A 13,999-nucleotide genomic window follows, 5' to 3' on the forward strand; every position below is an offset into this window, starting at 1 on the left:
ACAGTGTTTCAGAATAATTCCTCTGAAACAAACAACACAAACGTTTGTAGTTTTTATTTGTTTAGATATATCGATTAATGGCGCGAACATCATTGCTACATGATCTTACCAGGAAGTTAAGAGTTCAGGGTCACCTACAGGTGTTTGTTAGGATCTGGTGTTTTGCTGAATGACAGAGGTGATGGTTGTTAAGTTTTGAGTCTTTTCATGTCCATAAATCTGCATCTTCTAAATGTTGCATATCATTTGCTCATATCCATTTTACCCTATTGTGCAGTTAAAGCACCCCCTGAAACAAAAGCTGCATTAGGTGCTATCAAATCACCTAGTAGGTCCCTGTGAAATGGAATGCAGAGGGTATTCAGCCTATTAAATCATTTGTTAAACTGTAGGAAGCACAAAATGAAACATTGAACTGTGTAGGGAAGGTCAACAGTCATTTGCTCAAACTTTGGAGCTCACAAAGGAGTTTACATTGTATGTATTGTCACTAAAACTAATTTATCATTATTGATGTGACTATTCAAGTGGTAGAACCACTTTGTCAGGGAACTATTTAAGTGGTAGAACCAATTAAATAGTTACCTAAAAGCTTAAGCAATCTATAAATCAAATACTCTCTCAAGGGAGACAAGCTATTGTTGACCTTATAACTACTCCAGCATCTCTGCTTGTTTTAACTTAGAAGTGTAAGATTGACAATACTGACAAAAACCTATCATTATTTTGTGTATTTACGCACAAATGTTTAAATTATACTAAAAATCCCCCAAAAAGATTTTCATAAAGGCAAAATTTGTGAGGAAACATGATTATAATGAAGTGCTGCAGAGCTACTCTGGCCTACAGATCCAAGTGTAAAAAAGAAAACATGTTAGTTTGTTACAGACTCCAACAGATGTCACATCCTTATGACTTAGTAGTTTTTACAGTGAAAATAAAGAATTGTGGTGCAAAAACAATTGTTCCCAGTAATTGTGAATCATATCGCAGTTATATATTGCTAATATTTCAGCAAGATCACCATTTTTTTTATCTTGTGGCCCTTATTTTGTGGATTTGTTTAATTATCAAGAATGAGGTTATATAAATATGACATAAAAATAATAATTAGAGAAAAATACACACCAATTTTACATAACAATTTGTTTATAATTTGCAAAACGTTAATATATTTATAAATGACACTATACATCTTAGATTATAATCAAATCAGATTTATTTACATATTTACACATTTATTTTATTTCAGTAGTGTAACATTTCCAAAGTTTCAGCAACAGGTATCCAAGGTGTTTACGTTATTAGGTTACTGCACAGAGGAAGTGATTTCCACCCTGGTGACAATGACGGATGTTCTGAACAGAACTTCTTTGTCAGGGGAAGCTCACTTAACCAATGTTCCCTGAACAGGTAGCAGGGAGTAGTGAGTACGGTTTGTGTACCCTGTGGAACTGAACACAGCTTATGTTTGGATATCTATTGTGACATCTTTGGTTGAGCCCTGTCTCCTATGTTCCAGGTGGTGCTGATGACAACCTGATTGAAGGGGGAGAAATGAAGTTTGTGTGTAAGCCAGGAGCGAGGAACATCACAGTGATCTTCCAGCCTCTTCTCAGGTACAGCACCGACTGATACATCCAGTCAAAAATTGATTGGAACGTGGTTTCAAGATGTGTTTTTAGTTTTTATCGGGAATGTGATCAGCAACACACGAAACAGCAAGACGCCTGCAGGCACTCATGAAAGTGCTGAAGTAGTGAGTCACAAGTTAAGATAAATTAAGTGATAAGTAAATCATAATTTCAAGCCTTTACTGTTAATTTAACAGTAGAAGAAGAATAGAATGCCAGTACTGCGAAGCAATAAAGCAGTCACAGCAATTTGACAACCCAAAAAGTAGTTTTGTTATCATTAAAGTTTTATTCTGGTGAATTGTGTGAACAATGGGAATGTTTATGCTTTTGATGTCCAGCAATGCGTGACTTATCAGATTAAAAAAAAAGCTTATAACTGACAGAACCTGCTGTCGTTACTGGAGCCGGCTGCATGGATTCCAGTAATTTTAAGAGGTTCACGTGTGAAATGGCCAGCAGTGTCATACTCAGAGAGGGATGGACAAGCCACTCAAGACATATGACGGCTGGGACATGACTCAATACCAGTAAAATGTTAACTAATTATATTACACAGCCTCTTAGCGACCATTTATCGATTTCGGACTTTGTAATCTTCAGTGGGATATCATAAATCAAACCTGATGTAATATACTGTACTTTCAGTTCAAAATGTTTTCTTGATACCATCCAGGAGTTGGGAATTGACTACCACCCTTGCTTTTATTTCCCATTAAGTTGGAGTATTGTGAAGGGTTGTCTTTGTCATGATGTTCTGTATGTCTGGTAGTTTTCTATACAGCACTGTGGTCCCAGGCGAGTTGTGTAAATCTAATAGTGAAGCAATTTAATTGAATTTGCCTCCGAGCAGTGATACATTACCTTCTTGGATCCATTAAACAGTGATGTTTCCTACTTCCACACTATGGTGCTTTGGCATACATTTCTACAATTTTAAAATTGTGGACCATATTTTTAATGCATTGAGGCAGGATAAGTGTGCCTTTTTTACAAACTCTTCATTCATCCCTCAGATTTGTACAAAGCTGGCAGGTTAAGAGACTGTTAAAGTATCTTGCATTCTCAGCCATTGGAGAGCTATAGCTTCACACAGGCCATCTGGGCTGTAACTGTGTAATGATGTAGGTAAGTTGCTTTGCTGTTTCTCTCTACTAAGTTTCTTTGATTTTACAGTCAGTGAAATTCAGGCAGACTTGGGGGGGAAAAAAGCCATTAAAGACAATGCAAGTAGGAGGAATAAACAAAAGAATAATTAAATGTCAAAATGTAAAGACAATTAACAATATAGAAAATATTACTTATAAGCATGTATTTTTATTTTCACATTTGCTTGTCCATTTATTTAATTATATATTAATACATATATTTTTACATATATTATATTTTTAATATAACCCTAACCTTACTATACTTTTTTCTATATATAGTTTTTATTTGTAAAATGTAGTTATATTGGACATATATATTTTTTGTATTTTATAAAATATGAAAATATATATTTTTTACATTCTTATTTATTTGTCTTTGTTTTACACAATTTTTAATTTACTAATTTATTTATTTTCAAACGGCACTCCTATGACTCCATACTAAACAGATGCTTTTGTTTTGTTTTTCCTGACCTTTTGTTTAAGCATACTGGCAGCTCTGTATATACCCTGACCACAAAATGTCAGACTGACTACTAAACAATATGGAAATCGCAGAAAAACAGCCCACCCACTTAGTTTAAGCTAGATTGCACTTGATCTATCAGATCCATTTTGCTCTTCATTACATCCCCACTAACCCAAGCCATATTGTCAGTTGTCATGTTACCTTTTGTTTGATTGATCGATGGTCTTTGAAAGCAAATTACTGATTTCAGAGAGTAAGGACATCTCTGCTTGTGTGTCTAGATGCACGTGTCTGTGTGTGCTTTAATGTCTTTTTCTGCAGACGGTTGCCTGTGTGTTCATGTTCCTTTTCTTATACTTCTGCCGTGAATCTTTCTCTAAGTCCCTCTCTCTTACACACACTCTCCCTCTCTCTCTCTGACGTTCAACCCCTGCTCACCGTGGGCCTGGCCAAGCTTTTGTCTGAACAAATGACCAAAAATAAAACGGTGACTAGCTTTCTGCCAACCTCTCCCATGTTGTCTGTAATGGTTCATATCAATCACACCAAACTGCCTTGCACACAGGGCTCTCTCCTCTTTCTCTCCCTCCCTCCGATCTGCCCTCTCTAGACTTCTAGTGCCAATGGAGCGCTGTTTCTTGCAGATGGTTTTCTAATGGCGGAGCTCTGGCACGCTTCTGATGGATCACTACACCCCCTGCAGCCAGCCATGCAACTCATGGCAGCTTTAATGACAGAAGCAGTTGGGGGTTGCAGCACTGGAAATCAGTGGTGTATGTCTGCGTGTGAGACAACAGGGTCTTAATGTTTGATTGTCGAATATTTGTTTTTCTCTCCCTAAATGTATTGTTCTTTACTTTGTTCTTGGATGTCTGATTTACAAATCTTTGCTTGTACCTGGTTTCCAAAGAAGCATAACATCTGCAAATGACACACAAATGTTTAGTTCTTCATTTCATTGATTCCCTGGTTGTGTACTTGTTGAATCAAATATTAAGCCGTACTGTTGGAGCAGTGTGGATTTCATCCTGTGGCTGTATCCAGCTATCTTTTGAATTGAATCGGGTTTTCCGGTATCCAAGTGGCTCACTTTTAATTGGCATGGATTGCCATGGTAACCTCTGCTGCACAGCTAGGCTAAACGCCACAGGTAAATACGGTAATAGTTTTAACACCATGAACCTTCCCCAGTTGATAACTTTTTTTATATTGGATACCTTCTGAAATGTCATGTTTAATATCAAATGAGACATGATCTTATTATATATGATACCCTAATTTGCATACATTTTCAGAACAAATATGTGAAAATTGGATAAAGCCAGGTTCATATTTATAGTTTAATTCTTTTGAAACTTAGGAGTCAAAGGGTTTTACACAGGGACTTGTGGATATTTCTTTTCATCATGCTAAAAATGCTAAAATACTGTAAACAGTTGTAAAAAGAACTATTTTCAAACATGTTCTTATGGAATACAAATATTCAATAGCTCAGGGTATGAATGATAAAATGGGGAAGTTTGGTGTGTGCAAGTGCTACCGAAGTGGAGATTTCTGTCTCGGGGAATGAGAAAAATAACATATCTTTAAAGGCCATTTTTCTTGTAAAGTTCTATACATCTATACAGGTGAAGATATCACCATAAAACTTTAGTTGTTGATTACTAACTGAAGTTTCCTTCAATTTTAAGTTTGGATAAAGCACACTATGCATTATCTAATTAAATATCTGTTAATTTGCATACATTTCCATAACAGAAATCTAAAACCTACATTTGTGTTAGGGGCATTTATTTTACAATAATCTGATCAAAATGTGTCAAATCACGTCTTGACTTGTCAGATCAGCTTAAATGTGCTTTATATTACTTTCAGCAAGTTTTTCCATGCTATTTGAAATGTATTCAGATGTAAGAGTAAGGCTATTCTTATTCATCTCTACTTGTGTGATTACATTTGATCTTTTCGCCTCACTGAATATCACTTTCTGCTGGCGCATTAATCTAATTTCCCTGCGGGTATTACCATTCCATTTTATGTCATATTAAGTACCCCACTCATGTTTCAGATGATGTTGCATCTGATAGGCTTATAATAAAGAAAGTATGTCATGCTTATTGAAGCCATGTAACCCAACGAGAGCCAGACATAGACATGCAAAGGTACTTCAGATGTCAGAAGGACTGTTTTATTCACGATATTCTCTAGGGAGAGTAATACTTAGGGACCATTCCCATGAGCTAGTTTAAGTATAACCCCAGTGAGAGCTGTTCCTCTGCTCTCTGCAGGAAGTCGTGGGCATTTGGGCATTCAGCTGCACTAAGCTTGTGGCTTGTTACTTATTCTGTTTTGGACAGAATGTCTAAAAGCAGCCAAAGAATATCTGATCCAGAATATGTTGGAGGGATTATGGATCCCACCTGGTCTTGGAAAGCCTCGGGCTCCCCTAGGAAGAGCTGGAGGAGGTGGATGGGGAAGAGGACATCTGGGTTACCTTAGTTGGCCTGCTGCCACTACAGTGTAGCCCTGGCTGAATGCCAGAAAATGGATGGATTGTAATGAGAAGGGGGCTAGTGTGGAGTGGACCCTTCTCATGTGCTTATTGCTCATGTTTGTCTTTCTGTCGATATTTATATTTCCCCGAGGTATATGCCCTCCTGAAGCAGTTGCAAACAGTATGTACATTGGTGTCCTTTTATATACTTCATATTGGCATATCAAATGTGCAGGTGCTTACTTGATTTTTGATTGATTTAGTTTGTGACTACAAGCAAATATGTTTGAATTGTATTTTGGCGAAGCTGACGGCAGCTTAAACTTCTTGTCTGCTCTGTTTGAAGCAGCAAGTGATTGAATAAGATTGATTCTGCCCTCACAAGCATAGCAATCTAGCCTGACTTGTCAGAGCAGAGAATGTATGTCTTTAAAGACGCGCACACAATATGGGGCAGGCGTGGGGGAGTGTTTGTGCATGTAGCAGCCAATTTAGTTTGACTCGTGGGGTCTCCTGCTGACATTTGGGTGGTATTTACACCCCTTGCTCAGGACGAGGTTGGCATTTTGAAAAGCTTCCGTGGGTCCCTAATCTCTCCCTGTTCACCTTCCACAGGATGTCCAGGCATGGCCATGCCTGTAGATGTGTGTGCCTGTGTGGCAGTGTGTGTTTATGTGTGCAGGTAAATCCTAGAGTCCATGTCTAAGTTAATTAATAAGTAAAGTGTTATTATAACCCATTCAAAAGCCTTGAAGGTGAAAGTTATCCCGCCGGTCTGTAGATATTATAAGGCTAGGAGGTGTACTCCGTTGGTCACTTTCTGCTGTTTAACATTCCACTGAGTCCAGAGCTCTTCGTTTGAATCGCAGCACTGGCTTATTAAAAAGTACTCATGTTGATGTGCAGATAGTTGAATTCATACAAGGTCTCCTGGAAGTCTGTTCTGCTGTTAGTGTCCATGGCCGAGCGAAAGAGTGCGAGGGAGAGAAAAGAGTCAGAAGGTTGGAGATTGACAGAGAACGCTCGGGGGAAGCAGAGAGGGAAGGACAATGGAGCAAGCGATGAAAGGAACGAGGAGCGGATAGAAAGCTAGATGACAGGAAAAGGACAGAAGGGCTCTGCCTCCCACCGCTGTAGCCTGTGGTGAAAGCGAAGCACGCCATGATTCTGCACTAATTTCACACTCTCATTAACTCCCCTCCTGAGCAGCACACGGACCCAAGACAAATGGAAAGAGCAAGAGTTAGAGGTGAAATAGAGTATCTTTGAAATAAGTTTTGTGTTTTTGAGCTTTCTCAAATGATTTAACTGAGACTTAAAATATCAAACACGACGTCCAGGGAGATGGCTTTTTTTTTACATTTTGATTTTCTACATTTTGAAATTGAGTATTTCTCGCAGAAAAATACTTTGCTATGTCGAATGGCTGAAAATTAGGAGTCCCTGAGCTCATGGAGAAATATCATTATTCAGTAAGGGGAGCACCTGGAGCATTAAAAGATCATTATGGTGATTTTGTGGCATTATGTTCTTTTCTTTCCATATACTTGATGCACTATTGCCTAGTGCACATTCTGTTTAAACGTCCATGTCAAGTTTGAAGCTCTTTGTCAAACCAGCTAAGTAAGCGGTTGGAAGCCTATACGTCTGCATGTTTCCATGTTTTATTGTTTATAAATGATGAGCAGACGGAAAAACAAGTTTCGATTATTGCTTTCTCTGTCAGTCGTGCTGCAGTACACTCCCTACTGCAACATGGAAAATGACAGCTATTACTCATGTATTTATGATCCATATAAGTCCTGCAGTTGCTCTTTTATGATGTTGATCCACTAGGCAGCTTATTAGGCAGCAAGAACGCTACCAGTAGGAGGCAATGAGCTAGAGCACTGAATCAGAATTCTTTTCAAATTCATCCCAGTAACAAGATTGGTTTGATCAGAAATGTCAAGATTATTTTGACGAGATGGGTGTTTGTAGATGCCTACTGATGTATCGTGTGTGTGACCTGTTTCAAATATGACAATTCCCACTGTGGCAGAGCTGAAAATGGCAAAAATAATTTGTGGTTGAACTCTGACCTTCATTTAGTCAGGCAGCAGCTTCATAATTACTGGTGACAGCTACAGTTTTCCTTCAACAATAACATCTGTAGACCACCTCAAAGAGGTGTCTGGGGAAAGGCTATTAAAATGCAGCGTAGTCGTCTGGTCTTAAGTCTTGCTCACACATACATGCGCGTACTGCTTTGCTCTGCCAGCCCTTGCTCTCTTTTCTAATCTTTTCTCACTCGTTCAGGAGGATTTTCCACCGTAAATAGCACTTCTTCCTCTTCTTCTCCCTCTCCTTTTCTAACCCACACCCATTAAAAACTGGGAATCAGCTGGAGAGAGGATTTTTACACTGGAAAGGTCAGAAAGAGAGAGGGGGGGGATAAAGAAGGTAGAAGAAAGACAGCAACAACAGAGAGACGAGAGCAGATGGGAGGCAATGAAAGAAAAACACAAAGAAAAAAGATGATAAAGAAGCAAACAGACAGGTGGGATGAGAATAGAGCGAGATAAGTTAGAAGAAGAAGAAAGAAAATGCAGAGGAATAGAAAAGCTTTTAGATTGCATGTAAGCTGGGTGGCATTTTAGCCTGCTTTAAATTCACGTTGTTTATGTGCACATACACACTCTTCATACATCTGTAATATACAGTACATGGGCAGGAAATGAAAGAGGCAGATGGCAAGGAACGAAACCAGTGGGCAGTTGGGTGTAACCAGAGTGTGTGGGGACACTGATCAGAGATTCTGAGAAAGACTTGAGCAGAACATGAAACAGATCCCGAAATGATTTAAATGCAAACGTTACAAGCACAGTCGCCTTGAGGAAAATTAATATACTGTTAGTGTGAGGAACTAACATTACTAGCACCCCTAATAGTGTTTTCAGAGTTTCTTTTGACAAAATATTCAAAAGAAAATGAAGTGCCTGCCATTTTGATAGATCTCTCAATCAAAACAAAACACTGAAGTTGGTAGCATGGGATCATGGGAGTTGTTTTCTTCATTGTTAAACAACACATTTTGTGTGTTTGTCATAAATCACTAGGTTCCCCTTCATAATTGTATGATAAATAACTGGTGAGCACCTTTACCTCCCAGTTGTTTTTTTTAGTTCTGATCCATAGTATCCATACACATTGGATTTAACCCTTTGTTTTGGAGGATATGATGGGCAGGCCAAGCCTTCAGCCATGATGACGCGCTCAGGATTTCATAATGACTGGAAAGATGCAGGCTCCCCTTGATCAACAGTTGTTATTTGCAGCCCTTGCCAGCAATATTTAGTTACAAAATGGAGCCCAACCACCTGATGACAGGAGTGACGTGTGCGCGCCTCAACTTTCAGTCGGAACTTGCTAACAATACAGCTGGCCACACTTGGTTGCTCATAGTATGGACATTGCACAACTCTTCCCAGGTGAAGGAATTTGGAGGAAGGGACAGGCTGTTTGATTCGCAAAGACATGTGCCTATGTACAGTCGTGTTTTTGTAAACACCAAATTCGCTCCTGCTTACATAAAACTCTAAGTAAACCTTACCATTATAAAACAACAACCAACAGTGGAAAACTAAAATACATAAGGGGCAGAGCAGCAGAAGATTTATGGAAAATAAAGGAGTGTACAGAGGAGGAAAGCTGCTGGATGTCTGCAGAGCACAATGCCAGTTAGCTATGAATCTGCCAGGTGCTCCCACCTGTCACCTGCTGCAGCGCAGCCGTATCTTTATTCTTTTATCTCTCTGATGCCCTCAGCACAGGACAATGCACGTATGCACACACAACACACACACACATCATGTTGTAAATAATACTGCTGGTTTTTATCGCTTTCCAAAAGTGCAACTTCAGCCACTTTCTAGAGAGGTGCAGAGTTTTCAATCTCCTCATGTCTTACATACACATGCATGCACAGAGACAGACACGCACACACTGTGGGCATGACACACACAAGAACACACAAGCATCAGATATTGTGCAGGAGATTAGATCCATCATTGCGGGGGTCTTTTCTCTGGCTATAGAAGGTGGATAAACTCTTTGATTGTGTTTATCCATCCCATAATGGAATCAGACTCGGTTCCCAGGGCAACCTGTCCAACAGACTCATGTGAAGCAGACAGTCGTCAGTTGGAGCTTAAGGGGGTCTAGTTTGTCTGAACGCTCAGCAGTCGACTTCTTATGAAGTCGGATTTGAAAGTCCCTGTGGTTTTAGGTCCGTGTGGGGGAAAATAGGAGGAATTGTTGCCTGGTCAGTTTAGACGTAGATATTGTGCCGGGACACAAAGACAAACATGTTCAACACACACACACACACACACACACACACGGTTAGGTCTTTGAATCTTTTCCAGATGACCAGGTCATAATCACACAGATGTTCACACAGTCATGCTGTCCCTGTCAGTGATGTTTCCCCACAGTGCCTGATTGTCTCTGATTGGCTGCTTTTGAAAGAGATTAGATTGTATTCTCTGGAGATTTGTAGGTTTGCGTGCGTGTCCTTCGTGTATTGTGTTACCAACAATAATGTAATGAAATGAAAGTCTCCATTTTTTGAATGCATGATAATTTAATTCAACCTAATATGGTTTTACAGACCTGTTGCTATGAAAGGACAGCAGTGGGAAGGCAGAATGCCCTTAATGCTTATCGAATAAATACCAGAGGGAGCTGGAGCCAAGAACAGAATTACTGAGCCACAATGTGGAGATGTTTTCAACATGTGTTACTTTCTCTTCTCGTGCCTCTGTTTGTCTCCTTTTTTCTGTCATTTCCTGCATTTTTCAGGGATGTAATCAGCCAAGCAAAGATAGAAAACTGGGACAGGGTTTTACTCCCCTGGCTGAAATCCTGAAAAAAAATCATATACTCTATTTATAAAGAACTGTATTCTGTGTTTCTTATCTACTCCTGTCCGTCTGAGAGTAATGTCAAGGTAAAGACAGTGCCGGAGATGGGTGATTTACAGATATTCTCTTGTTGCTGTCCCACACATTTCCTTCTGTTTTCTCCTTTGAATTCGGCCTCAGTCGTCCGTCTTCCCTCTTTCCATCCTTCTATCCCTTGACAACATGAGCTGCCACTCTGTGTTACTGTCACATGAGCGAGCGCCAGCCCCCACATCACAGCAGCCTTTGATTGGCCAGGCCTTTCCAGGTCGGTGAGCTGCTGCCTGATAATAACCTTGTTTGATTGCTGGAGCAGAGATGTAATTGATTGATCTGCTCACCCTGTCTGGGGCCGGTCTTCTGAAGTAACCTGTGCGGATGTGTGGGTGTGTGCTAGAGTGGGGGTTGGCTGATTGTCGAGGGGAGCTTTAGATAAGCATACATGCACACACAAACCTCAGCCTGCACAGATGCAAACACATCCACACGTACCCACTCACTTCGGTTACTGTAGTTTGATACACAGTGTATACCAGAGGTGGGCTGATGAGGCAGAGAGTTTGAAGCAGTTTGTTTTTTAAACTCTTTTCCCAGCACATCTGCCCTGTGCACCTCTCTAAACAAACCCCAGCAACCAATCAACAAGTCATTAAACCTCATTAAAATTCTCCAACTCCCGCTGAAAGCAGTGTTTGTGATCTCCTAATTGGTGGTTACATAAGTTAGTCCATCTTTCTGGATAGTTAATTATTCTCAAAGATAGATGGTCTCGCCTCAGCTCAGCATCTAATCCAATTGTTACTAAACAGACTCCACGTATTTCTAAGAGACAGTGTTTCAGAGTAAATAATTGGAAAATAAATGGAGGATATTTGTCCTTTTTGTCTGTTTGTGAGGGAAATGTCAAGGTCTACAGGCCAACTAAGGTTATGATTTGTTGTTTTTGTGGTCTCTAACAGCATGGCTTGCTTTTAATTTATTGCTGGGCTGTCCAGCTAATGGGTGATTCATGTCGCACTGAGAGTTGGATGGATGTATAAAAAGCCACTTGTCTTCATTTTGTACATTTTCCTCTGCTCCTCTTCCTGTAGTTTTGAAAGGATCTCTTTGGCGTTTACCTAATATTTATTTTTTCAAAAACATTCTGGCTCAGTGGGGTTATTTCTTACTAACTGTGGATATTATGTTAACAAACATATCCTCAAATTGAATCATCATGGACTTTTTTTCGAAAACCAAAACTTTGCAAAGGACAGCACATACATTTTTAAAAGAGACGGATAGCTCTCCTCTTTCGTCCTTCCTCCCCTTTCAGTGGTGATTTCATCCCCGACCAGTCATGCTGGAGTCGTGGTGTGCCCATTGAGTGTGCAACCAGTGGAAAAGTCAAACTGGCAGACCCTGATTGAGTCTGTTTATCGAGCTCCTCTCCTCTCCTCTCCTCTCCTCTCCTCTCCTCTCCTCGTTTACTCCCTTTGCATGAGTTATCTGGAGGTTAAGGTTATGAATTTAAATACTCATCTGTGAAACATCCCGTTCCAAGGCTTTGAGCCTATCCTCAAAAGAGGGGAAAAAAAATCGATGCAGATGTCGATCACTCCACTTTAAAAGTTATCCCAACAAGCAGAAGTACACATGGTATTTCAACATTGCCCCGTCTGCTCTCCTGTTTTTCAGCAAAGTAAGTGAAGCATGAGAAGTCGAGGGATAGAAACACTTTTGCAATAAAGTGTAGCAACACTGAACCGGCGAGCTCTCCTCCAGGGCTGATAAGAAGCAAAAGTGTAACACGTTCGCCATAGCCCCCACCCCCCCTCTATCTGTGAGAGGTCTCTTTTGTGAAGACTGTTTTGCTAAATTCATTACATCCACCCCAAAAATAGACCTCACATCCACAACAACAGAAGAGGACAGGACAGAACAGACCGTATGAGGGGAACGAACAACAGAAGGGAGGTGGGGAGAGAAGGGAAAAGGCGAAAATCCATTATGTTTGATGTTAGTGTCTCACCCTGGCAGCAAATGCTGGTAGAAAAACCCTGTGAAATGACATTAGGGGCATCTTGTAATGTGATTTCAGCTATGTGTGAATATGAGATTTCTAATGGATTTGAGCACATTAGAGCAGTCTTTATCTGTAGTATTTATTCCCCCCTGGTTTCAAATGCAATTTGCTAAGTACAACGTTTCACTCAGCCCTAGCTCACTAGCTTTCTGGCTAGAAGGGATGTGGGGGAGGATTATATTATTTCTCTTTTTTCGTGGGGGGTGCTACATAAAGATATCATGATAAATATTCGAGGCACAGCATTTGTGACAAATTGGTATATTATGAGAGAGAGAGATTATTTCTGTAATATGTGCAGAGGTGTGCAGAGAAGAATGGTTTCATGAGGAGTGCCTGTGTGTATGGGTATTTGAGTTTGTTCATCTTTCCTTATTTAATGTTTGTGTGTGTGTGTGTGTGTGTGTGTGTGTGTCTGTGTGTGCGCTTGTGCGTGTGTGAGAGGATGAGTATGTATGATGTGAATTTTTGTGTCTGCACAATTCTACTTCTCTCTAATGGGACGATGAGTGCAGATGTATTATTGTCTGAATACCCAAAAAGGGCAGATGTTGAGTTTAACTTGATTGTGTTTAACCCCTGATCTCGTTTTAATGATGAGGTTTACACATGAAGAGGTTCTCTTCCATGAATGAAGGAGCTGTATCACAGCTTGTGACCCATTACCATGTTAAACCATGTTTCAAGAATCATTTAACATCCCCAAAAAATACTATTCTTTGAGCTAGTAATGTGTATTTGGCTGCAGGTCAGCGCAGTAATATTATGTCTCCACGTCTTAACACAGGGATGTATATCGATGGTGACGAGAGACAGTTTTCTCTACTGGGTGAGTTCAGTGGGTCAGAGTGACAGTAGTGTGCTAGTGAGCTAACAACTGCTCTATGGTAACTGTAAGGAGACACATTAACTCAGATTCAGAAAATTACACTTCAATTAGACATAACAGGCACAGTGTTGTGTTGTAGTCATTGCCGTTTTGGCAGCGATCAGCCCAACCACACGATCAATGTAGCTACACGCGTAAATCAGAAGAAATTATACTTATTTCTGCATTAAAATGTCTATAAGGACTTGACTATTTGCATTATCCAAATGTTCAACCCCAAAGACATCTGTAATTTTATTCAAGATAAAAATGAGTTTAATTTGGTCAAAAGTGGTCCAAAGTGTTAGGAAACCAACTGGTGGTGCTTTGGAGCTAGACTTGCACAAAAATAAGCACAGAATGTCAGATATCCTG

The 13,999-nt window shown here is 40.0% G+C and overlaps 1 protein-coding gene across 1 annotated transcript in view; it reads left to right on the forward strand.

Moving 5' to 3' along the window:
• exoc4 (exocyst complex component 4) overlaps positions 1-13,999 on the forward strand; it is a 116,229-nt gene that overhangs the window by 42,141 nt on the left and 60,089 nt on the right. Inside the window, exon 11 of the mRNA XM_030439459.1 lies at positions 1,523-1,619. Within this exon, the coding sequence (XP_030295319.1) occupies positions 1,523-1,619 (97 nt within the window). The remainder of the gene's footprint in view (positions 1-1,522; positions 1,620-13,999) is intronic.

Source organism: Sparus aurata, chromosome 14 (genome assembly GCF_900880675.1).
Source record: "Sparus aurata chromosome 14, fSpaAur1.1, whole genome shotgun sequence".
Lineage (NCBI taxonomy): Eukaryota > Metazoa > Chordata > Actinopteri > Spariformes > Sparidae > Sparus > Sparus aurata.